General features: G+C 41.0%; 1 protein-coding gene across 1 annotated transcript in view; it reads left to right on the top strand.

The window, feature by feature from the left end:
• Positions 1–25,998, top strand: part of LOC112978318 (paralemmin-2-like) — a gene marked incomplete at its 3' end in the record, with an annotated part of 121,979 nt that extends 95,981 nt beyond the window's left edge. The window contains exons 4-6 of the mRNA XM_026091696.1: positions 17,529–17,643; positions 18,255–18,276; positions 25,897–25,998. Coding sequence (XP_025947481.1) covers positions 17,529–17,643; positions 18,255–18,276; positions 25,897–25,998 — 239 coding nt within the window. The remainder of the gene's footprint in view (positions 1–17,528; positions 17,644–18,254; positions 18,277–25,896) is intronic.
• Positions 25,999–26,964: the final 966 nt, after the last annotated feature.

Here is a 26,964-nt window from a genome sequence, read left to right as displayed (position 1 = left end):
TAGTCATGGGGTCTGCTGAAACAAAAGAAAAAGAACCAGCTCCATTTAATCAGTGAGCCTTCTGGGATCGTAGCCAGCAACCCGTATGACAGAAGCAACATACTCACATGGGCAGGCTAAGCTTGGCTTTCCTGAAGCTGCCACAAAAATAATAATGGACTGAGTGCAAAGTAATTGATTAGAAAGTACAAGTTACCACGCTGCTAGATGGTCTTGAGATTCTCCTCCATGGTAAATGTTCATATTTACTCTCAGAAATGTAGTCCTTTGCTGCTTCCCTGCTGTGCCTATAGCCAGCAGTGTGCTAGCTATCAAAATGTAGACTCTGACATGCTTTTAAAACTTCTTTCAAAAAAGAAAAGAATTTCTTTTCTAACTCATCCTAGGCTGCAGGTGCTCTACAGGCTGGCTTTTACTCCCTGAATTGCATCAGTCCAGATGTCTGCGTTATCCTAACTTGGAACTTCTACAGTACTTGAGAAATTCAGAGGTCAAGAATTTCACCCGACTAAGATTGACGCAGGCAGGAAGTTGTCAGCTGACTCTTACTACAAACATTCAGTGCAAAATGAAGACAAACTTTTCATCTTCCCACAATTAAATCATGCCTTTTTCCAACTTTCCATGAGGCAGCAGGGGGACTTGTGATCCATTGCCGAAAATAAAAAAGAGGACATTGTAATGTTATTAAACTCAGTCTCCAGTTTTATTTGCACTCAAACACCATGAGTGATCAGACAGCAATGATCCAGGTGTGGCTAATGTTAATATGGAGCAAAGGGCTGGAAGTGTAAATTCTGAGCAAATTCAGAGCTCTTTTTGCCATTCATTCCTTCATTCACACAGCTTTGTAACTAGTTCTATTTACCAGAACAGACCAGAAATGATATAACACTTACAGGGATGTGGTATCTCTCTCTGCAGATTTACAGATGATTTCCAAAGACAAATTCATTTACATAATTTCTCCATAGTATGGGAAATGGTCTTCTATTACAGATGAAGGCCAAAGCAACAAATACCTTCAAATGTGCTCATGATCACCTGGCATGTCAGTGGAGGCCTAAGAGTTAAAGCCAGTTTGCTGGCTAGATCTCCAGATCAGGCTAGACTGCTTTGAGTGCAGCACCCAGCTCTTTTCATTACTCTCCAAGGCTGATAAAAACTCTTAAGATGCATTTGAGGAAAATAAGATGTAATTTTGAATCTCAATGTCTAAAATGAGATATGGGCAACCTCCCTGAAAAGCCAGGATAGTTACATCTCCTCCAGTCCTTTATTGGTTTGATGGGGTTGGGCCATTGTAAGTGATCTCATATACTCCTGACAAGAGAAAATCAGGCTCTGAATGAAAGAGGTAAAACTGGGGAAGTCAGCCACTACTTCCCTGGCTTTCTACAGATCTCAATGAATTCCAGAGTGTTGCTGACCTGCTACTTCCACCCAGCCACTCTCTACTTCTGCTAGGGTGATACGCAATTTCTTGAGCTAGAATTCATTCATCATTTGATGGCATGATTTCATTCTTGCCCGGCTGAGCGTGACCAATGAGAAAATGCACTCTGCTTTGCTCACCGAGATCCAGTTATCACCATAGACCCACCTTCCCTTCACTCGTACGCCGGAAATTTGTGCTCTGAGTATGTGAGGGGAACAGCACACAGAGCTCCGTGTGTGCCTGCAAGGACCAGGCATCTTCCCAAAAACCTTAGTGGCAGTAGCAGCACCACCCAACAGTCACATGCATACTCAGAGAAAATGACAAGAACAATAGCAGGAAATGTTTAAGGGTGGAAACAACAAACCAAACACAGCCCACATTTCTAGGTGCTTCCTGATTGGCTTGATTTGCCTAGGCAAGAACACTTCAAATAACCTTGGAGTTATCCCACCACAGTGAAATCTCTCTCCTTTGAAGCTGAATTTGTCTAATGCTTTCTTGGAAAACAGGAACGCTTGCTACCAAACTTAAATAAATAAGTAAGCAAAACACAAAAGCTTTAAGGAAGATCAGACTGATGAGATGGAATCAGGGTGCTGCCATTGCTTGGCTCAGGGCGGCAGCAGCTTGGTAGGTCTTTAACTGCTCAAGGTACAGAATGATTGTGCAGGACGGTCTGTCCATTCCCATAGGACATTTTCCTTGCCTCACATCAGCCTTCACCCTAGATAAATGGGCTGTTAATTCTTGTAAATGAATAATAGCGGAGGACATATTTGCAAAGCTCAAATCCAAGAATCTGTTTGTATCAAGAAATAAACAAGGCAAATAACAGCTCCCACTGGGTGTTCCTCTTCCTGCCCTGCTGTTCTTTTTCTGTCCCTGGCTCCTAAGTCACTCTTGGCAAGCAGTGCATGGGGAATGCATTTGTGTGTTTGTGAGGGGCACATAATATGGGGAATTTTTAAAGGGACCTAACAAAGTTCAATGCCTAAGACACACTGTCTGTTAGCTGCGTGTAGGCGTCTAACTCCCTTTGCTAGGGACTTCTTAAGGGCACTTAAAATTCCAGGCAGTCTCTAACTAAAGGACAGCACAGAAGGCAAGGAAAGGCTTGTTAAAAAAAGGTCAGATAAGATCACTGTAAGTTGTAGTTTTCCATGGTAGTAGGGTCGCTGTGCTATAACAGTCACAGCCAAGATGTAGGGAAGGTTTCATCACATCAGTCATAATGCTTCTGGTTGAATTTTCACATTTGCAGTGTAGTAGCCTAAATTCTAAGGGTCTCATTTTCATCTTGTATTATTCTCAGACACCTATCCTTTGACTATATTCATCCATCAGATGACATGCCTTAGGTCAGCACGTTGGATCCTGGGCAGCACTTAATTCTTACACCAACAAATAGGCTTATAAGTACCATGTTCCTTGAAACAGCATGTTTTAAGCAGCCATTGCAAAATATTTTCAGAGAAAGTGAATAGAAAATTCTTTATTTGCACCAAAAATCCACTACTTAGTATTGAGCCCTTGCAGACATTAGAAGCAGATTTGACCCAAGTTGAATGAAAATCATAGAAACCTTATATATAAGTGCACCTGTGGATCAGTAAGTATCTACAATTAGCAATACCAGCTAACAAATCTACCTGGGAAAAGCATGTTCTGATGTATAATTGGACTGTATAGGATTGGAGAATGTATTGGATCAAGATGAGGAAATGGAGGCAGACAGAAGTGATTTGCTGAAGGCTGCATGGCAGGGATAAAACACAGGCAAATCTAGTCTGTGCTTGCTTTGTTTGATAACATGGCTTTTCTTATGAATAATAACTGCATCTTTTGATTAATAATCAGACTGCATTTGAAGGAGTCATTTGCATTTGCTTCTAAATTGTTAAAAGTCAAACATGGTGGGGGGATGGAAGGGATTCAAACCATCCCAAATGAGAATTACACAAGGAGTGAAATCCTGGTTTGTAAGGAGTAAGTGCCTGAATGGAGCCAGCCACCTCAACAGAGGAAATGCTGGAGTCTGGTATGGAAATAACATGTGCAGGAATTCAAGGAATGGCAAGAAATATCAACTAGGAGGAAAAAAAAAAAAAAGGAGAGAGCAGAATGTAAAAAAACTCTTGTCTTTCACTTGGTGTGCATATATCTACATGTATATTAGGGCAAATCCACAGATCAAGGCATTTTCAGGGGTGCTCTAAGGTACTCCTGGTTAGACTTGGGCTGTAATAAATCTAACATATATATTAAAAACTAGTATATACTTCCATTAAACTTCCTTTAATCTTCTACTGACATTAGTAGGTATTAGAATAGGCTGGTAAGTGCTTTTTGGTGCTGAAATTTAGTTAGATACCATGTGCCAACAGTAAGACAAGAGATGTTACAATGGAGTACAGTGCATCATTTCAAATAGTTTCTTCAAAAGAATCATGTGTCATACTATGAAACTTTAGTGCACATCTTCATGGCTATACAGAACTTCTGCATCTCATCAAGGCACCTAGAAAATTAGAATGGCCTCTGATGCCTTTATTTATTTATTTATTTATTTATTCACATATGTACCCTTATTCTCTTTATTAACAGAATAGAGACCCTGAGTTTGCTAGGAGCCATGAGAGCACTGGCACTACAGAGAAACAAGCAGGCAGATACTGATGTAACCACTGCTACATCGTATTAGTGCCCATTCCAGGAAATCTAAGTAATAGGTACATTGGAGGAAAAATAATATTTACTTCAAAAATATTTATATCCTTGAGAGTGAAAAAAACGATCTCTGGCCTGAGAGGAGTGGAAAGAACTGTCATTACAAACTGAGCAAGAAAGAGAGGAAATATGTTAATCAGCAGTTCAAAAAACTATTTCTCACCGTGGGGAAAAATACTCACACACACTTTCATCTACTGTGTGTACTTTGGATATAGAGAAAGTATTTTTCTTTGATCAGTTGCTAGGTCTGTAAAATTAGATTTATCTCAGAAAGTTTGGCCATATATAACCATGCTGATATTTATATGACACTGATAAAATGGCTTTGCTGAGTGTCTTCGTGGAGGGGCTGAGTAATGTAGACTCCCACATCACTGTTTCATATCAAGTAGTCAGCCTCACAGATCTGCACTGCTCAGGCTCAGTGGTCTTTGCTTCATCTTCTGCATCTTCTGCAGTGGTCCATCTACATTCATTCCTCTCTGACCAAAAAGAGCTTCAAACACAGCTCAGGAAAGGATATATAGGAAAAAACATTACCAAGTGTTTCCAAAGCACATTAACTCTTTTGATTCCCGTGGTCTCCAGATGAAGGGTTTTCAGGCCCTTTTTGATCAAAGTCCTTGTTTAACACAGAGACTGCAAACTGTCCATTGCCAGTAGTATGTTTAAGCTTCTCTCAGCACCTGTGGCCCCACTGGTGCAGTCTATATCATCGTTTCCCAGTGGTTATGTCAAGCAGAAATGCAACAAAAGGTCAATGGTAATTTTTAGGGAATTATATATGTATATGCCTAAAACTTTGTGCCATATGAGCATGCATAGACTCCCTCAGTTCAAGTACTGCTGCTCCCATCAGCTGTAAATGATGCTTAGGTTTTTCCCTGGTATAGAATTATAAGACTGTACATGTGGTTCATCCTATAAGCTAGGGACGGGTCTTGGTCCCCTGTGAAACATGATCCCCTGTGCTCTGAAGACCTCTTTACTGAGGAGCATAACTTTTAGTGAAGGCAACAGGAGAGCCAGCCAGCAGATATGGATGTTGGTTGACTGGTCAGTCAAAAATGAGCGTACTTGGCTTACATGAGAGGTAGAGGAGGAGAAAGGAAGCAGAAAAGCCAGTATACATGGAAATAATATTTTAATAGGAAAGAAGGTGATGTATTCAGAGAAAAAAATGAACAGAAAGTGACTATGAGGGAAGGGACAGACAGGCATGGGGTACTGGGAAATGAAGTGGTGATGAAGGAAAGGAATCCTCAGAAAAGAAGAGGAAGGTTGAAGAGGAAAGAGAGCAAGTGAAAGAAAAGGAATGGAAAAGGAGACATACAGGGCTTGGCTTAGAATATATTTCCCTGTCTTCTGTTTTTCTACACTGTATTAGCAGAAAGCAGTGTCTGCGTGTTCAGGTTGAGGAGTTAGCTTGAATCAGGAAACTTGTATGCCTCCGGCTAGCTGAAACAGAGCTAGTCACACTAACACTTCTCTCTGATCTGAGCATGCAGCTACAGTTGACTGACAGGCTGGAGGGCTGACATATGCTGTAAGAAGCATTAAAATTGAGCAAAGTAGTCAGGGCAGAGAAACTCCAAAGATCAGAGTTAGATTTAGGGCAAGCTGGGTAAACCTATAATGTTTCCTAAGGCACTACTCGGTGTCTACTCTTAACTCCTGTGTTGCACAGAAATAAATGACCATCACCTTGTTTGCTGCCAGAATATGTCCTACAAGCACTTCAGATCCAGCTGTGCTCCATGATTGAAGAGCATTGCCAAGATCCCAGCTATGGGGACACCATCAAAGCCAACATCCTGATGTAAGCAACTGTCAGGCATTCATCTTTCACTGTCCCCTCTGTACCCACCCTCCACCAGCCTACTGCGCTGCTATGGACTGTTGATGACAGAAAGTGGCAAGACTGCTGCTCTCTGCAAGGCTCACAGTGCAAGATCCTCAGCAGTTCCAGCCGTTTCCAGCTCCCACTGGAAAAGCAGACAGGAAGCACCTCCCTTGGATTCTCAGTTCAAGGAAAGTGCAGGAGGCAGGAGGAGACAGTGGAGGAAATGTCCCTTTCCCTTGTGCCACTTGCAGGGCATGCCACATGGTGTTCTTCCCTTCAAGAGCCAGCCCAATTTTTGCTTTGGAGCTGGTAGGAAGCAAGTCCTCTCTTTCCTTGCATCGTGTCTCAGTCAGGCCTTGCACTGAGCACCCTCATGCTGAAGAGGCAACAGGAGGAGCGCAGGAGAAACAAAAGCTCCGGGACCTGAAGAAAGCGACTCTTTCCAAGCTGTGTCCCTCACCCAGAGCAGGAAAGTGAAATGTTTGCATAGTTCCTCAAGGCCAGGGCTCCACAGTGAGCTTGTTGCTCACCAAGCAGCACTCAACCTTCCAGGCAGGTGGTGAGACGTGAATCTGAGTCCCTGGGGAAGCCTGAGTAACCCTCTCCCTGCAGTGACCTGAGGCCAGGCAGAGGATGACATGCCTGCTCCAGCACCTGCTCCAGCCTTAGCTAACCGTGAGGTTAAACTCAGCTGCAGAGATCTGTGTTTGTCAGAACAGAAGTCTCAGGTGCAGACAAGCCACCAGAGAGATGTCGTTATTCCTGCTCCATGCCATCTGGGCGAGAGCTGTTCTGCAAGCAAGCAGGAGACTTAGTCCCCCGGGCTGTGGCACTGCCAACTCACCAGTAGTAATCAGCTGTAGCATATCTCTGGCTTCCTGGCTGCTCAGTAACCTGATTGGTTTGGGCATTGTTCATCCTGGTGTGCAGGTTGCCTGGTAAAAAAAAGCAGTTAAATCCCTAACCCTGGGTGGGTGTGCCTCATCTGTCCCGCCACTCCCAACCAACCTAACAATTGAGTTTAAGAAAAGAGTGATTCCTAGGACAAAGTGAGGAAAAGCCTCAATGGCAGCAGGTACCTGGTTCCCCCAGAGGGTAGGTGGGATTTGGCAATGCTGAATAGGAAGAGAAGGAGGTTATTCCCTAGGCAAATATATAGACTTCCTGCTGCCTCCCATGTGATTTGCTTTTCCATGAAGCACTGCTGGACTCTAAGCTTCCAGAAGTTTATTGCATTTCTGTTTCAGCCCATCCAGAGACAGCTGTAATTTTCAAAAAGGACATAAAATAAATGGACAGTGTCTATCTAAAGCCTCTATAGGGGACAACCATTTCCTGGTGATAGGCCCACCCTGCAGCAGCTGGCTGTTAGAGCGTCCTGTCTTTGTAGTCATTCTGGTATGAGTCGAGAAAAGTAAACTTGAGTGTGGGCTCTGCCCCAGACTCCCCATGACCCTTAGCAGTTCATCTCTCTGGGTATCAGCTGGTTCTGCAACACAGGGAGGAAAAGTGCTTTCTCCATGTGTGCATGGGAGGCTGCAAACTCTTCAGGGCAAAACCTTTAAGCAATTTTTTTTAGTTCTCTTCATTAAAAAGAAGGTGGAGATAAAACCTACACTGTTTTTCTGAGCTTTCTGCCTTTCTTGTAATGCTGCTCAATAACTGAATGTGGTCTCTTGCACACCGATATATACAGGGTTGCATAAAAACACTCTCATTTTGTGGCAGCTTATGGGATGGATGTTGCATAAAAGTCATGGATACATTTTGACTGTATATCCATGCTAGCATTGGATAACAATAGTAGTAGTAGCTAGTACTGCTACACTGTGGAAGAATGAGCACTCAAAAGTCCTCCCTATATTGCACTCCCTTTATTTTTGGACTTCTCCCGAACTATAAATAACACAGCCCACTGTACAGCTGAACTGCTGGCACCTGTTACTAAACCTAAATGAATTTTCATGTGCGTAGCTGCACTGTGTCAGCAAGCTGTTTCTTGCAGGGCTGGCTGCACCTGTGTTCCTTTCCTGGCCTCTCCGAGTGCACGCCGCCACACACTTGGGCTTTGTGCTGAGGGGAGCTGCACGTTCACCCTCCCTCAGGCCGTCCTGTCTTGCAGCACACGCTTCCCAGCCCTGGGCTTCGCAGCAACAGTTGTTCCCTTTCTGGAGCCTATTCCCAGCATTCAAAGCACCCAAACAGTCTGCTGAAATGCCTCCCACAGGGAGGAGCAAAGCACAGCATAGGGGGAAGAAGGTTTTACAACTGCAGGCCATGTAGGCACGTTTGCCCTTCCCTTGTCAGCTAGACATTGTGTCCTCAGGCATCCCAGGGACAACTCTCCTTGCCAGCTTTTTTTTCTGAAGCATTTCTCAGTCAGCTGTCTGTGTGTTCAGAGCCAGAGGAAAATTCCCCTCACTCACCCAGACTGCTTTTCTCTCTCAGTCCACAAAGTGTGATCCTGCTTGTCCAAACAAGTTCATTTGAAGCTGTGAGAGAGCAAGCAAGCATCTTCAGGACTTATTGTCTTTTCTAAGGCTTTCAACATATTCCAATTACAATTACCAAAATACAGCACAGGTATCTTCTCTCAAACGACTACCTTATTTTTTCTGCTCTCTTCCTACCATCCCAGCTGGTACAAGCCAATAAAACCACAAAGGAAGCATTCCAGTTCTAGTAATGTAACACTCTCACGTTATTCAGTGTAACTCCCTGTCTGTCCAGATACGGAAAACTACGTGTGTGGCTTTCCACAGTGCAAAATGTTTTATATCATGGCTCTCACTTCATTTACRTTATTTCAATGTTTTCAACACTGGATCAAGAGGCTCCAAAGGAAGAAGGCTTGTCATGGCTCTGGATTGGGAAAGAAAAAGAAAACAATAACAAAGGTGAAGAGACAAGACAAAACCCAGCTTCATGAAGAAGAGCTATGTTCCTTGAAATCTAAATACCCCTTCACAGCTCACAGAGCTGGGCCAAGAAAACAGGACAATTTTTGCTACTGTTTTTTTTAAACACAGGTGCTCCAAGAGATGGATAATTCAAGAGCCATACTTTACCAGAGCAGGTTAAACTATCAGAGTCTTTACTCAATTGATCAGGGAAATAAAGCAATTAATCAAAGTCTGCCAAGTCCTACGTAGAGTCTGGACAGGAGTTTTCAAACCAAAATGCTCAAATACAAGCAGATGGGTAAGTGGACTGTTGGCTCTTTCGACATGATGGTCATTGACGAGGGAACCGGGTTCATGTAGGGTGTAAGGCCATTTCCCAAATGAAGGCTGAGCAATATGCTTCTCCTCAGAGTAAGGGCAAACATAAGAGGCATAGTAATTCACTGGTTTCCAGTCAGTGGTTTGCACTCTGCTGAAGCAGTGCACTGTAGCTCCAGGAAGGTTATAATCTCTCCCAGGTTGGAGACATTTGAACAGAACTGGAAGAATTTGGCCCCAGGACGCTCTGAYTTGTAAAATCCACCAGCAAGTGTGGGTTGTAGATGCCTTGGGGGAAAGAGTTTTTGTGCTTAAGGTGATATGAGGAGATGATGCTAGAATGAGATAACACACTTCTAAAATAGAGAAAAAATCAGGCTATGAAAAAGCAGTTCCAGCTGGTGGAAGAGTCACTCTAGAGAATGATGGATGTCCCTATGATGGAGGAATTTAAAGCTACACTGAACAAACCACTGGCATAAATTAGGAAACAAACACATCGTTGCTTTGGCAAGGAAAGCAGCATGACTGTGTATTACATTATTCCATGTATAACTTCTGAAATTCCAGGTCAAAGCATTTGCATTAGCTCATCACAAAACCTTCTACATGTGGAGCAAGCAACATTTTACCAACTAACTCAAGATAAAGATTGTTCAGTTTTACACCTCATGTTTAGCTCAAGAAATCCTGTGACCAGTGCTTGACATGTTCGTCTTGATTTGGCTAACCTAACACAGATTAACCTTGTCCTAAATCAGTCAGATGCAAAGTATTAGCTATCTTTCTACGTGCATGTATCTACACATCTACTCTAAACAGGAACTGGAGTTAAGCAGAGTTTCTCCTCTCTCCCCAAGTTCTTTAACTGGCACTGGGATTCAGCTTTTTCTTGTTGAAGGGAATGGTTTCTCTTCCTATGTATTCAGGAAGATTCGTACAGATTACCAGAGAAACTCATTCAGCATCCTGCCTGAATCTCATTTGCAAGCATTGATTGGTGATAATGTATTCCCAGTCTTTAAAGTCATGGAGTTTTTCCCTTTTCAAAGATGCTAAATAAGTTTGCTGCTTTTGATTAGCAGCTGCACTCTGTAAACAACACCCTTTTGGAAATCATAAGATGTGCACTGCCAGCTTTCCTCTTTGAAGGTGAGCTATTCAGAAAGGATGAGCTCTGCAGAAAGGCTAAAGTAAGAGGCATTGAATTACCCAGCTCTGGAATGCCATTTCAAATCCTGAAACAGACATGAAATCAAGCAGTTTTTGCCATCCGTACTGGGTGTGTGTAGATAGATAGTGACATCCACAAATGATTCAGTTGGTTTTGGCACAACTGCCTGGGCATGTTGAGAAAACTGAGCCAATGCAGAAACTAAATCAAGTATTAATGAATGACTTTCCCTCCCCTATGGCAGATATGAAGGGCACTGTTGATGAATATGGCATCTAGGTAAATAGTCCAGGTTCTTAGGAGTTGCCATCTTGCTGATGCTTGGCATTTGACATGAGTATAAGACACTGGACTAGGATTCAGGGTAAAGTTTCACATATCTCTCATCAGTGCTGGTTTGAAGGGCCAAAATGTGAGATTTACACATCTTGCAGGGGGAACCCTTTCCCCACTGTTCTAGGTCACTCATTCCTTCCCTTGAAAGTTTATTTTGCAACATCATTCTGAGCCCAGGTGAGATAACAGGTGCAGCTTACCCTGCAGCCCCCAAAACCAGTAGAGTGACAAAGAAGTGGGAGTGAGAGGCCCATGGGGTGGAGCTTTGTAACCAGCACTCTTTTGAGAAAACAGCGTGTGGCTCTCTGCTCACAGAAGGGTGGGTCTTGCACACTGGGACTCAGTTGCCCAGAAGAGAACCTTCCACATTTTCTGATTTTGTCCTGTGGTCAAAAGCCTCGTCAGGGCCACATCCATAAGACAGGCACTGAGTTTGTAGCACAGAGATCAAATTCATCCCTACATGCAAGCCCAGTTCCCCCTAAATTTGTTTTTTAACTTACTTGTTTATTCAGCATCAAGGGGGTTTCTTRCACTTCTCTCCTTGTGAGTGTGCCATTTTAATACCAGTTGTAACACCTCAGGAATTTCAGTTCTCCGAGACCTTGAACTAATTCTTGTTATACAGGCCCATGTCTTCTTTGTGGCTTTCACAGGTTGAATTAGGCTGTCAGTAAAGCGATGGCAAAATAATCAGTTTACAGCTGAGCCATCCGCCACCCTGTGTATGAGTCTGTCACCTTTTCCCGTCAAGTGTTTACGCTGATAAAGCCTTTCCTGTTTTCCTCTTAAGTTCTGAATTCTTATATATTTTTCTTATTGGTGCTGATGAATGTTCCTTTTTGCACTGACATGAGTGTGCGTGTGCAGCAGAAAAATTTTTATTATGTTTCTATCTTCACTGCAGAAACGATATGAGTATTTCTCATGTTGCTGGGTACAATCCAGCATGCAGAGCTAATACGGGCTAAAGAAATTGATCCATAAATCTGCTGTTCTCCCTATTTGTACTACTGTTACCATCACATCTTAAAAACAAAACACTGCTGACCTTTGTCCCAAGTGTAGGTATCTCCAGAAATCATGTATGTGCCAGAGTTAATTAGGTGGACAGAGGAGGCTGTGTTTTCTTGAGGCATAGTTTTGCTTACTATGGATTTGTCTGTCCTTATTGCAAAGCAGTGTGACTCTGTGCTGGTCACGTGAGTGCCACTGGAAGACACTGCTTACGGTCCCTGCGGTCAAGGTAAAGGCACAAAGAGACCTGTTATTCAGAACAGCCACTGTGTTTCAACAGAGAAGAAAGCCATGGTCTGAGTCTGTGGGTTTCAACATCTTAGAATGGGAAATAGAGAAAATCTTTCACCTAGAGAAAGTGAAGCCTTCACCTTCAGCCTGGAGCAGAAAAATCAGCCCTATATACAAACATAATGTTTTCTAGATACTGAGCACCAAACATAAACACTCATGCACACATGCATATACTCTTTCCCCACGGTACCAAGCCTGCCTTTCTCCATCTTCAGCTCTTGATGCTTCCTGCTTAATTCCCCTCTTAACCATCAAAATGAAGCAATCTTCTATGTTCCCCAATACCTCATTTCGTGATGCTCCCTACATGTCTGTAGGACAGTTCATTCACTGTTTCCTCCTTCATCATTCACTTCATTCCTTCATTCACTATTTCCTTCCTTATCTCCTGTTCTCACTGCCTGCCTTGCCTACACTAGTGTGGCAGGCTTTAACTGGGACAAAGTCTCACAAAACATATGGGCCAGACTTTCTTTAGCTGTCTGGCTTGTTCTTTTCCACTGCAGTGTTGAGCTATTCTGGTGTGAATTTTGCTGGGCATCATGTGTTATACCCATGGACTATGAAAGAAAAAGTCTGTGAGTAGCCTTAGAGAATCTTATTTTTTTCCCCCATCCTTGGAGTTTCTGAGACCCTCAAAAGGGATAAAGCCCTAAGCAACCTGATCTGATCTCATGGCTGACCTTGCTTTGAGCTGGAGGTTAGACTAGAGACCTCTTGAGGTTTCTTCCAGCCCGAGTTATCTTATGAGCCTAGCATCTTATTTACCAAGGCATCGGGGTGCTCTCAAACGACCACTGACAGCAAAATGCTGTCCAAGAGGTGAGATCCCTGAATATTACCATCTTTTCTTTTATTCAGAGTACCTTCTCCTTCACAGAGGGACAGCACCATTAATGTAACAAACCTTCCCTCGAGGCATCTCACCTGGGTTACTTGACTGGTCTTCTYAGTGCTAAACCTGAGCAGTACATAGGACACTACATGGTTTCATAGTCACTAACTGGGGGGGTTGACTCCAGCCTCCAGGACGCCACATCAGGATATAGGAATCTTTGAAAAGTATTGGATTTGCTCATGGTGCTTTAGGATCAGGTGCTTCCAGAAGACTGAAGCCAAAAATTTGCTGCTGACTGCACTACTGGGAATAGCCCAGCACTACCCAGAGGCGCTGTCAAGATAACCTCTTTCCTGTCTCAAGTTCCTCATGACAAGGAAGTGGAATTTTAGATGTGGTGAGAGGAACTCAGCCCATTACAGCTGAGGAAATCGCACCACTTAAAAATATTGTTATAACATCAGGCATTTTATGGCAGCCATCAATTAAAGGAAGCTAAAAGACAGGCAAGCCATCAGCAAAACAGACGTAGATTTCTGAATGACGAAATCTCCCCTGTTTGTTTCTATGATATTCAGGGAAACAGGATTCTGTGTACATTCATTATAAAAATGTGTCTGTGCCAAAGCAGCTCCTGAGTCCATGACCAGTTTTTTTCTCCCTACAGAAACATCTTCACAAATCCCAGTTATCAGATAACTACTTGAGCCAAAAAGCAGCAATATTAACAATCTGTTTTTACACTGCTACTACCCTATCTCAATATCTATTTTCCTTTTTATTTATTCCCTGCAGCACTCCAGATATTGTAGTTTTTATTTTGCTGGCTTTATTGTTGTTGCCATCTTCCACACTCCAGCCTGAAATCCATTAAGAAGCCAGGAACAAGGGAATTATAAGGCTTCCTTACCAGGTGTCGGATGACAATTAAAGCAYGTGCTTTTTAAACCAGTCTAGAAGAAAAGGATATTATTGAATATTTTACAGATTTACACTGGAAGAATATAAGGGTTTTGTGTATGTATGTATGTGTATGTGTGTACTCTAGATGAACTTATTACTGTTTAGATTTTGTATATAGCATATTCCCCGAAAACAGATACTAGTGCATTTTGTTTTTCATACTGAATTTGCATGAGTGCACTATATCTTGTTACTGAAAAAAGCAAGCAGTTCTTTCTATCACCCAGCAATTTTGGTGATATGAAGTTCACTAAAAAAAGATAAAGGCAGCAAAACAGTCTCTGGTTTGTGTTATTATTTTAACATTTTCATTGCTGGTCCCCTATGTAAGAATGCTGTCGAAAGGAGAGGGTGAGAACTCTAGGTCCCTACTGAAGAACAGAAATTTGCCAGTGAGGTCTGTGGCACCTATGTGGTTTCCTGATCAATGTATATAACAGCGCACATGGAAACCTATGCCCTTTAGCATTTCTGTTGCCTCAGGTACTTTAGCAGCCTTAAGGTACTTCAGCCCTGGCCTTTAAATGTAGAAAACACAGATGAAAGTGGTGTGACATTAAATGAAAAGAAATAAAATGACATCCTGTGGATATTAATACTTGGAAAATGATCCCTGTGCTATATAACAGGTCAGCTCTGGCTGAACATTACTGAGTCATTAGTGTTTTTCCTGGAACAATTAGGAAGAGCAGAACCAAGAGCTCAGTACTTTAGCTAGCCATATCAATTTCTCCAGGACTAGACTCATTCTACACAGGGACTGGGAGACTCTTAGCCCATCTGTGCTGATTTCAATGGAAGAATGGTAATTTGCACTCATGGCACAAGTTACATGCATTCTTACTTAATGTCGCATAGGAAATCTGTGATCATACCAGTTTTACCCATTTCTCTAAATCCTGGCAGCTTTATCTCCATTCCTTTCCTCTTCAGTAATTTGTTGTTATTCCTGCTTCTGAAAGGAGCTGAAGAAGGAATTCAGAAAAAAGAACAAGATGCGTTGTCAAAAAGAGGGTGATCTAATGTTGTATCTGCCTGACCTCTTTTAATGGCGAAGGTAGTCCGGCATTAATGCAGCAGAGACAGAGGAAGTGAACCAGAAAAGGAGGATAAGAGATACATAATGAAATAAAAACAAAAGAGTGAACAGCCAGAAAGTAAAAAAATATAAATCCAAGCAATTCCTGTGTGTGGATGTGCAAGTGCATGTGCAAATGTGCATGTGCATGTATTTGAAACAAACTTTCTAGGGAGAATAAATAATTCATGAAAAACCTCTTACAGTTCTGAGCTGGTGCACAAAAAATGATGCATTTATGATCATCCCAAATTACAAGAAGTCCAGATGCTGATAGCCTTACATCAAATGAGCTGCCTTACACTGCACATGCTCACAGTGAATTCATTGTCATAAATGATTAACTAATGTCCAGTTCATTTGAAAGAGAAAGGACTTCTTTCTTCCCCTGTATTTTGTTGTTGCTGACTTTTATGCATTCCTGTTTTCCAGTCTCTTCCAGATCATGTGGCTAGTAAAATGTAGCAGGCTACAGAATATATATTCTGAATGCTGCTGAGTAATTCACTTAGCAAGAAAAGAAAAATAGCAGTAAACCCCTACTCACCCAACTCTGCAATGTAATTTCTTCTGACCATATAGTAGAATAATTCAAATGCCTTTAGCAGTAAGGTATATATGTGCATGGATCTACTAATCATTCACAGGGACAGGGAAAAAAAAGAAGTCACCTTTCTGTTGACTCCTAAATTCATTAAGTAGGAACATGGCAATAACTGACATCAGTGACAAATGAATTTTTCACTTCACTAGCTGTTCAAAAAAAGATCCTGGGAAGAAAAGTTGGTATGAAACAATATTTTTTGAAAACTTTTTCCTTGAATAACAAAAGAAGGGAAATATTCATCCTGCATCAAATTATTCTATTTCAGCAGCACAAAAATATTTTGTTTCAGAACTGTATTTTTAATTTTTTTAATATTAATTTGAAGAAAACATTTAGTGGGTTGAAACAGCAGTCTTCCAACAGTTCATTTAAAAAGTACTGAAATTAAGTCATTTCAACTTGGGGGGAGGGAGTTCTGTTTTAGAAAGAAAAATTACAGTTTTACAGCTCATCATGGATCTGAGACTATTAAGCATTTACGTATTTCAGGAGACCAAAATCTGCCTTTTTCATGCAGAACAAGTTGTAGCTGCAATGCTTTTGCCTCTCTCTAATGTGAAGTGCTCTCAGCAAATGCCACGTACCTTTCCTCCCTGCATGATCAGAAAGTGGCCYAAAACTTTCCCGGGTGGGTACTTAAAGTTAGACCCCTACATCCATATTTAGGCATGTGAACTAGGCCTTCATTTCACCAGCACCTCAAGCTAGCAAGCCCCTGAGAGGCGCAATCGCCTCCCTCTCTCCTGCCTGGCTGCTCATGGTCACCTTCTCCTTGCCCTCTGCCTTGTGCACCCACAAGCATTTATGAAGTCATGTGTTGAGCAGGGTTGGGGAAAAACAAAAATAATGTCGCTTTAACTTGGATCAGAGCCCTGATCTTTCACCTGAGAAATGGAGGCAGAATAGTAGGAGCAAGCAGCCATGGATACGGAACGAGCACTTGTTTTCATGAAAGTCCTAGGTTATGCTGATCCATCATGTTGACAGAAATATGGTGCAGCAAGTTCTGAACAGCTACAGCTCACTTTGAGACAAAGGAAGTTCTTAATTAGCCATCCCTGACTGAAAATATCCACTTCAGCTCATATTACAGATCATTTTTGAGAAAGTGAGAAAATAGAGTGGTATATATAAAAATTTAGAGAGAGAAAGAGAGAGCGAGAGAGGGTGCTCCAGCACTGACATAAATCATGTAAATAAAAGGAGGTTTGAGTTAAAGTAATGGAGAATCTAACCCTGCACATTTTTGGTTAAATATATCTAAAATCAGAATGAATCACCTCTTAAGAAGTGAGTGAGTGCCATTAGCTCTCAACGAAATCCACAAGAGTGCTGAATGTCTGTTGCCTAAAAAAGAACAAAATTATTTTCCACACAGCTTGTGTTTTTTATTACCTGATGGCTCTGGGGCCCCCGGTATCACCCAGTAACTAGAGGAAGCTTGAATAAATCCACTGCTCTTGGCTATCCTAGAATAGGACTCCAGCCCATACATACTATTGYGGGGAATGAGCAATGTACTGGTTCAAGAAATATTGCTAATGCGAGTGGGTGACTGCCAGCTTCCAGCAGCTGGTTCAAGTTTTATTGTCTGTAGTAAGGAAGGTTAGAAGACACCTATTCCTCTGATTATTACTGCATATTTTTGGTCATATCCAGTACTATGTTTTCTAAAATGAAAGTGCATGCATGAAAGATGGTACAGGAACTGTGGTGAAGGCATACTGAAGTTTATTTTTAATTAAACTGCATGTGTGTTTGCAGAAAAGGATAATAATTATTGTCTTTCTGAAGTAGATCCTTCTATTTTACAAATAATTCAGGAGCCCTTCATGTGCTAGGACAGCAGCTGTGAATAGAAATTATGAAACGTGTTCCTGATGACATTTGAAATGCTAATTAATATCTAGGTAACTAGGGCTCACTGAAATAATTTTTACATGTTCTGTTTTTGTGTGTATGTGCATGTCTGTATGTCTTCCCCAGGTTGGAACACGAAATAGAGAAATTAGAAAGTGAGGAATCCCAAATATCTGCCAAAGAACAAATCATTTTGGAGAAGCTAAAGGAGACTGAGCAATCCTTTGACAACTTGCAAAAGGTATTTAAAAAAAAACAAAAAACATTCTTGGACACAGACCAAAACCAAGGCAGACCCTTACAGCTTACTGAAAGCAGCTGTTTTTCTGTACTTATGAAAAGAGTGATGGTAGTTCCAGAGAATCTAACTCAAAGCAGGATGAACAAGATCAGAAAAGATATAGAGCTATCAGATCTATTTTAGTTAGGTTATTTGGATTTTCCCTTCCCACTCCAGCTTTTTGAAAAGGGATTTCCATGTCTATCTATCTCCCTAGTTTACCTGCAGGGAAACCATGTGAGACTTTGGCCATACTGGAAGGTGTCAGCGGGATCCTGAAAGGCATCACAAACTTTCCTCCTCTCAAGGGCACTCAGTGATAGTGGCATTTGCCACAAACACCACTTCTGCCTGCAATAAACAGCAAATGTTCTCTTTTCAGGAACACCACATCCGTCTCCCTTGATTTCTAATCACACTTAAACCTGAGTAGCCATATCCCCAGTTACCCATTTTAAAGTGACAAAGAACCATAAAAGCAGACCTAGCATAAAAATATCAAGACCATGCAAATTTTACCCAAAACATGAAAGTTTTAACTAATCTTCTTTTTTTTTTTTTCCTTTTTGCAGAGGTTCTCACACCAGGATGGTGGTAAGTGCCTTTTTATTACTCTACAGTTTTGGATTTTACAAGAGTTGTTAATAAAGTTTGTTGCAGAGTTTTAAAATGTGAGGATTATTCTATTTATGCCATTTCTAATTTCTTGCTAGAACCATTACCTTTTTCTTTGGTATTACTTGGTGCAAGCACAAATGTCACTATCATTGTGAAATAGTATTCCTTTGGCAAAGCTCCAGCTATTTTTATATGCATGTAAGGGAAAAGAAAACCATGGATGACTTAAAACCATCATCATACAAATTTTATGTTATTGACCCCTTTCACCACAGGACAGCCACACACTACAGAACTCCTTTTCACCTGATTAACAATCAATTTCCTCATGTACACATACTGTAATCATAAACAGTTAAATGCAATGAGGACTATTCTTAATTTACAAGAACAACTTGCTTTTGATTAACATTAGATTACTTCACTAGTGAGTTATATTCTCTGTGTGATGATTCCTACAGAAAGAAAATTTTGCATAGATGGATGAGGATGTAGTAATTCCTAGTTTATGAACTCAGTGCCCTTAATGTGTTTGTTCACACTAAATTCTGATCTATGAATTTAGGTGAATGAGTGAGCAAGAAAACTGGATTGTTCCAGAGTAGCTGGACAGACCCTTTTAGTGCTTCTCCAGGGAGGATATCATGCTGATCCATCTGCAGATAAATCTACGCACCAGAAACTCATTCTCAGTACACACCTTTGAACTGTCCATATGCAAAATATTGAGGTCAGGACTACGACCTCTGGCTGCTGACCGAGTCATCCAATTGCCCATTCTCTGAGCAGACATGAGGAATATGTAGGATGATCCTAATACATTAAGTGTTGGGACGAAACAAAATTACAGTGTAGTATATGAGCTGACTCAAATTTCACTGAATTCATTGAAGGAGTAGATTAGAAAAAGTATCTCCTGGTCTTAAATATAGTGTTCTMTTAAACCGAGCTAAAGGATGTTTTTGCAACAATATTGTATACTTATCTCAAGATTAGATTCACAATTTACTACAAATACATTTCTTATTCCTGTCTCCTCAGTCATTCCCCATACTGTATTAATGCACATAACTCCTAAGTGTTCCTTAACAGTAGTCTGTTAAGAATATTGCTGGTTGTTTATGGATCTGTTCCCTAAAATATCAAAAACATTTGACTTCTCATTCCATACTTGCAGCCTCTCAGAGTGTGGTACTATTAGCAAATTTTACATGTATACAGTCAAATACCATCATCCAAGTCTGTAATAGATGTATGGAAGAGAAGCAGAGTACTATTCAAGCTACTTTATTGTGACAGTGGTTTCTCAAGTGATTTAGCACACATTGTAGCTGCAGGAGGCAACTCTCAGTCAAGACCATCTACACCTTGAAAGTACTTACCATGAAGAACACAAAAGCAAACTTTAGACATACTTTTGGGGTTGCAAGGTTATGAAACCTAAACTCAGGAGTGAGTTTGGAGACAGCAGAGATCTCAAGGACTTTTTTTCTGGTGGTTGGTTGAAGCAGATGTGCAAACTGGTCTTCTGAATTTTAACTAGAGGAGAGCAATAATTGTTYCTATGAAAATGTTGATCTACTCAGCTATTGCTACCCTTTTGTTACAGTATTGTTAATTCATTGTAAAATTAATTAATAGGTACTTCAAAAAAGATTCCAATGGAAATAAATCAAAGGTAGTAAACAACAGATGTCTCTTGTTTGGGGAAGATTTCTTTTTCAGGAGTTAATATTAGCTAGTAAGAAGGGTTTCCTTTTTAAGTCAAAGATCCAGTTCATAAATCTCCATTCCTGTTAGAATTTTAAGCTTCAGGTTACCTCTAGTTGTCAAAAAAAAAAAAAAAAAGGAAAGGAAATCTGAAGTGTGATGCTCCACTGTAAGAATATTTTTTCTTCCTTTCTGAAGCATTTGGAGTTGGCTACCAGAGAGCAAATAAAGATCCCAAAAGGCAAATACTGTGTGCCTGTGGTGAGCTTCACCAGCAATGGGTCCCTCCTGGACAAACCCCCCAAGTGTACAGGAACCTTTGTGACTCCTGCAAGACAACACCTCTTTAGGTGCATAATGGTAAAATAGAAACCTAAGGAAGCCCCAGTTAGAAATACAAAACAATAGTTTCCCCCAAGGTTCTTTTCTCATAACGTACCCATTTACAATACTCCACTGGGTCTGGAAAGAACCCCACTGCTCTTCAGATTTTACCTGCTTTCAGCAGACCATTCCCTCACAGACTGAGCCAGAAACAAGGATAACTTCTGATTTCTGAAGAGCTGACAGAAAGCTGAAAAATAATGCAAGAGAAAACATAGTACCTACAGAACAAATGTATTATCCCTGCAGAGGGAGCAGGGAATACAGCTAAATTAACCAGCAGTATTGTCTTCTTGAACACGTCTACATGTTACATCTCTTCCTCAGCAACTGGTCCTTCTCAGCTGAGATTATAAGATACTCAGAGATGGACCGAGGTCATCCTCTAAGCARTTTTATGAAGCAGACTGTGTTCTGCTGCTCTAGAGAAGATCTAGGCTGCAAGCCATCATCCTGACACAGGCCTGCCTCCTACTGTGGACATGATTTGACTATACATCTCCACATAGCAAAAAATGAGCAAGTCCTTTATTTTCTGCTGTCTGACAACAGCCTGTGAGTGTAGCTGATTGCATGAGGCAGAGGACACATACATAACTAACTAAGGACAGTGTGATAACAGATTTTTTCCTCCTTTCAAAAACATGTAGGACTTGTTGTGTTGTAGCAGATCAGCCATCAGTCTGGCAACCATCCATAACTCCCTATAGAGGAAAATGGCAGTACCAATAGATAACAGAGGAAGGCTACATAAAACAGAAACCCAAACCAATACCTAGGGTTTGTGGCCATTTCTTCAATCGCTGCTGTATCCATAAATCTCACATTAACTTGTTCTGCATCCATCCTTCCATTTATTCTAAATGTTGTTATAATACAAAAAGTGACTAATTTCACAGTTGTATCCCTGTGCATGTTTTAGTGTCATATACAACAGTGACAGAGCTTCTGAGTGTTCAGAAAGCACAGCTACATGGCATTCAGAGACCAGAGGGGTTTAGGTGAAGGCTACAAGGAAAGGGGAAGAAGCAACAGTGAGCACTGCTGGCCAGTTAGGTCACCTTCCTTGACCTTCCCACACAAGTTGCATGTACCTTCCCAGAAGCTGGCTGTATTTGGAAATGAGCATTTCTGAGCTAGAAGTCATCCAGACACAATAAACACAAATTCTGCATTTTCCAGGGTATGAGCACACTTTGCCTTCTACAGGTCAGCACACAACAGAAAGCAGAATGGAAAAGCCAAAGCTGGGGACTGTGGGTCTCTCACCCACAGCCATGCTTCTACCAGCCTGCGGTGCCCCCGCAGCTTGATGAGCTTGGGTCACTGACAAACTCTTCACTTAAAACAAGGCATGGGATACACTGCAAATTACATCTTTTGTTGCTTCTTGGGACAGCAGTGGAAAACAAACGTACTGTAGTGCTGTGCTGCATGCACAGTGTGAACCCTTCTCTCTCTTACAAATGGAAAACAAACATCTGTTTCTGTGTGCCTGTGTATTTGTGGCTCTATGTATACATAAAATAAAAGCCACATTAAGATCTGATGTGACTCCCCTGACTGCTGAACTTGCCTCAAGGGTACATTGTCCCCTGCAGCCTTTGGCCATCTATATACAAACTACACATTGCTCCTTTAGCCAATGTGGAGAAGCCACAATCACAGTAACTCTGCAGTTTACAAGTTATTATTAATAAAGGCATGACTGAAAGGCTGGCATTATCCTTGACATGAAGTGTGAAGGGAAAAGTGATTGCAGCGGGGCAAATTAATTCATGGTATAATAATTCCATTGGCTTCAGCAGAGTTTCATTAGGAATCAGTGTTACATGAAGCCTGAACCAAGACTTAGGTGCAAACCTCTGCCTGAAATTGATATGAATTAGCATATATTTGGCAAAGATACGGATCTGGAAACCTGACCTGGATTGTTTAGCTCACAGCGCATTGCTTAGAGACCATTAGTTTCCTCTGCTCCATTCTTCATCAGCAGTCTAGCCAAACAGCAAGACAGATGAACACATCCTCAAAGCAGCAGAATACAGGTCTTTGTCGAGTGCTTTCCTCATGTCTTGTAAAAACTTAGCAGTGACTGGTTTTCAGTTGTAAATTTTTAAATAGCCTTTTTATTGGCTCTGCATCTATTGAAATGTGTGACTGCCACAATTATAGTAATGCCAGTTGCTCAGCTGCAGTCAGATCCAGGCTATTCAGCTCTTAGCAAAGCTTCCTGCTCAAACCCTTTATTCATAGTCTTACAGACATGGTGGGCAGGTTGTAATCTGTATTCTCTGTGATGTAACTCTGCAGAGCCCCGGAGGGTTTTGCAGGTTGAATGGTTCTGCCCTTGGAGGTAGAATTTGTAGAAGGTCTTAGGCACTAATTTTAGTGGTAGTTGGATTTTTTCAGGTTAACCAACCCATTGGATAATGAGTTCATCTAATATCTGGCCACAAGCCTCTGTGTGGCAGCTACTCTGAGCAGTTTTGAAGATTCAGTTTTGTGTATGCAGCCTTGAAAGATTGTCTGGCCCTATGTGCTTTCCTAAGCACTTATTAGTCTGAAAATATGGAAAATGCTATAATTCTGAAATGCAGTTTGTTGTAAGCAGTAGAAAAGGCCAAAGAACTTATTTTATGGCATTCTTAGATATCAATAACTCACCAAAGGTTGAAAAAAAATCTGAATGAAGTCAGTTCAAATGTGTTTATGTTCCGTCTTACTTTTCATGTAAATGATGCTAATTATGTTTCATCTACCCCCTGTAGAATTGCTCTCCTGTATCCTTTTAAAGGTGTTAAATGAAATAGACCTTGCTGCAAGTAAGATAATGGGAAATGACCATGTTTCTGCCTCTTCATTCTGTTTTGGAAATGCAGGAACTGATAGTATGAGCAAAGCCCCAACTCTTTCTAGCTAAGTATTCCATTTCTGACAGTAACCACCAGTTACTTCAGAAGAAAGTGCAAGAGAGCCCACCCCCACACTGTTCCTTTCTCAAACCAATAATTAGAGATTGTCAGGAACCATGAAGCAACATTTTTAGTATTTATTCTAAGTAACATCCAGAGAAGTTTCTAAACTAAGTCAATATTAGCAACACCTAACACTAACATAAGTATTGTGTCCTAAGGCAGGGTACAAAAAGCTTGTTATAATCAATGGACGTAATCAGTGTCAAAGTGAGAATTACACTCCAAGCTGTAGAATTAATCTCAAGCTGCCAACATGGTCAGCGCGGTTCCCTGTATAGGCASTGGAGAAAATAAACACTTTCAGAGGATTTTTTCTAGGGAAGCTGGACCCTGGGAGGAGAATTGCACCCTTGCAGTGCCTRTTTCCCGTGGACTGCAAAAGAAGTCTGAATGATTAGTTAAGAAGTTCAAGTGTTCATTGATTATTCCCATATGTGGACAGAAAAGTCTGTCACTCAAGTCACTGAGTGAACATGTACTGAAATTAGTGTTGCAGCTGTACACCCTATGGGATGAATAATTCCTTGCTAGATTTCTGCCACTTCTGGAATACAAACTGCCTTCTTATTCCAGTCCCAAAAAACAGCCCCCCTCCCCCCCCCAAAAAAAATTACTTTAGTTCTGAAAAAACTCTTCTGAAAAAAATTACTTCCATTTTCAATAATGTCCTGGTCACTTGCTGATGGTATTTCCCAAAATAACAATGCAAAGCATTGTACCAATTTTTCATCAAAGGCAAGAAACCTTGTAAAAGAAAGCAGCTGTTACTCATCATTGCTCAGTCAGTTGTGTCCTAAATAATTATTTCTCTTAGGGTGTACTGCTAAAAATAAAACATGAAAAACTTTTAGAAGATCCTATGCATTCAAAATACAAAAGCCCATTTGCCAAGACTCCCATTTGTCCATTGAGGTATGAAATAAAATAATATTTCCCAGGGTGAGTTCTTTCAAATTAATCTGTTACAAACTGAACTTTTGTATAACTTTCTCACTTTCCCGAATGAATTTGCACTCTGCCCCTGTGCCATGCTCCACTTACATAGAAAATAGATAGAGAATAAGGAGTGAGGGGCTCCTTATTCAAGTCACATACGTTGCTCCAGAGGTGAAGCATCTTCCTCAGGACTATGATTATTGTCTGGCTGTGCTGAGCAGTGATGCTGGCCACTGCAGGCTGTTAGGGCTGGAGAACCATATCACAATTAACAGGTCCAATTTTCCTGCTGAAGGAGCATATGTAGGGAATAGAGGTGGTACATCATGTTCTTGCTGAGGATTACACCAGTCATGATGATTTTTGTCCGAGATAGATATTAGCCTCTAAGCTAAGGGAGATGAAAGTATCTCCCTTCACCACATGCAATCATTAACAGGACATTTCATCTACCTTTGTCTCTCTCCCTCCACATAAAAGTTCACATTTATGGTCTGTGCTGATCTTCCCGTCTCACCTGATTACAGTAATGAAGAAGGCAGATTCTACCTCCTACCCTGACATATAGACCAGGCAATACTGAGGGCGAGAAAGTTTTAATGCAGCAAAGTATCCTTAGAGGAAAAAGAATGTTCTGTTTCAGACCAAGTAGAATCTGTCTGAACAGAAATTTAAATGTTTCCATAGAAAAACTAAAAGATTATGGGTTGATAGGAAACAGCACACTTTTATCTTTCTGGTTTGTTTATTTGACACACGAACTGAAAATCCATTATTTATACATCTCTCATCTGAGCTCTGCTCTTAACTCTGCCTCTGAGTCTTAACACAACCATATACACTATCTAGCTACATTTAACTCAGCCATAAAACATCTCCTAGCCTACTGGGAAGCTTAGTAAATATTTGTAAATCTCCCTTAAAGTTTCACTTCTAAAGAACATATGTAGCTTATGCTACACAACCACACGCTCAAATGTAAAGCAAGTCAGTTCTTTAAGCTGGGTTTCTACTAATTTGGGGTCTGTTAMCGAAAGATGACACTGCAGAACTGGCAGGGACTTCACACGTACTGATCATCACAGTGGGCACCGTGCCAAACAGTACCTAGAGAGGATTTCATTTTTAGCTAAGAACAAAAGCCAAATGCCAGTTCAATAATGTCAGAAACACCCAGTGCAAAAGAACTGGCCTTTCCTTCTTTTCAGTTGACACTAACATTTTTAGACTTTTACGTTTCTATTTGAAATTGTTTTTTCTGTGTATCACATTAAACTTGTTCCTCCCCCCCCCAACGTCGTTTTAAAGGTCACCAACTTGATAAATCCAGAACCTCCTGACAATTAATTTGATGTGTTCAACTGACACAAGGTTTGAGTCATCTGGACCCATTCCCTCCTACCTCAGCTAGTCTATTGAACACCAATCACATGACAGTGACTTTGCACTTTATTTACTTTGATCCAATTATATAGTACAAAGCTCCAATGTCTGTTGTCTGGGCTGATAACTTAACACTACTGTCTAAGCAATGAAGCCACTGGGACTCATAGCACGAACCTAACTGTTTCCTGTTCTCTGACACCAGATGCAGTAAATTACATTTACTCCCAGATACCTGAACTCCCAACCCTCTATTCACGAACAGCAGAGCCAGTTCCTGGGCGGGACGGAGCAAGCAGAGTAGCTGGTAAGTCTCAAGGAGCTTAGTGTTATAATACCAAACCAGTAGCCATGAACTCTGTTCTCTTATATTACCTTAATGGGACTGGTGTCCAGATATCATTTAAATGCCAGGAAATTCCACCTGCTTTGTATTTTGTAAATAAGTTGAGGCTTTTTGAGCAGCAATGACTATTCTCAAAACAATGTGTTTGAACTACACACAACTAGCATAGGAAATGCGTACAGTTTTATTAAATGGGATCATTATGTTCTTTCCATCTCCTCTGATACCAATGTATGATATCAAGGCCATGGTTTTTTGCTCCTTCATTGTACCCAGGCAACACCCATAAAGATAAATGAGACACACAGGCACTCACATGAGCTCGTATGTGCTTCAGACTTTTGTATCATTTTATACCAATTTGTATAGTGCTTGTTCTTCTTGGGCAGAAGAAGGAAGAATTATGGCATGTTTTGTGTTTGGAGTCATACAGAGAATTTCCTAATTCATTTTTTTCAGATTAAGTATGTATCCTAAATGTAATAATGCAATTGTTAAACTGTATGTTTTTCTTATTTTCAAGATCTTTCTATTCTAAACAATGTATTCCGTATCTCAATACCAAGTTGCTGGAGGCTATGTAGGAGGTGTCACAAGGAGTGAGAATGAAGTGTGGCTTACTTGAAATGCAGGTTAATAATCATGGCAAAGCAACACCTGGAGCTAAGACACTGTACATTTCTACAGGTTATGTTATTTTATTCAGAGGTCTTGTTGCAAGCTGTTCCAAAAGCTTCCCTTCCACCCGTGCTTACCATGATCTGTCCTAAAAGCAAGCGCCAACGTATTTTTCCCTAAATATTTCATGTCATTTAGCCAACACCAAGAAAATAACCATTTCTTCCATTCTTTGGATGGCCCAGAAGCCCTGTTTGTATATTTCTTGATAACAGCTTTGTGTGTATGCAATCACATAAAGAAAAGGCA

This window comes from Apteryx rowi, unplaced genomic scaffold (assembly GCF_003343035.1).
Source record: "Apteryx rowi isolate R43461 unplaced genomic scaffold, aptRow1 scaffold_918, whole genome shotgun sequence".
Lineage (NCBI taxonomy): Eukaryota > Metazoa > Chordata > Aves > Apterygiformes > Apterygidae > Apteryx > Apteryx rowi.
The sequence above is the reverse complement of the archived record's forward strand: the minus strand, read 5'-3'. Positions and strand labels throughout refer to the sequence as shown.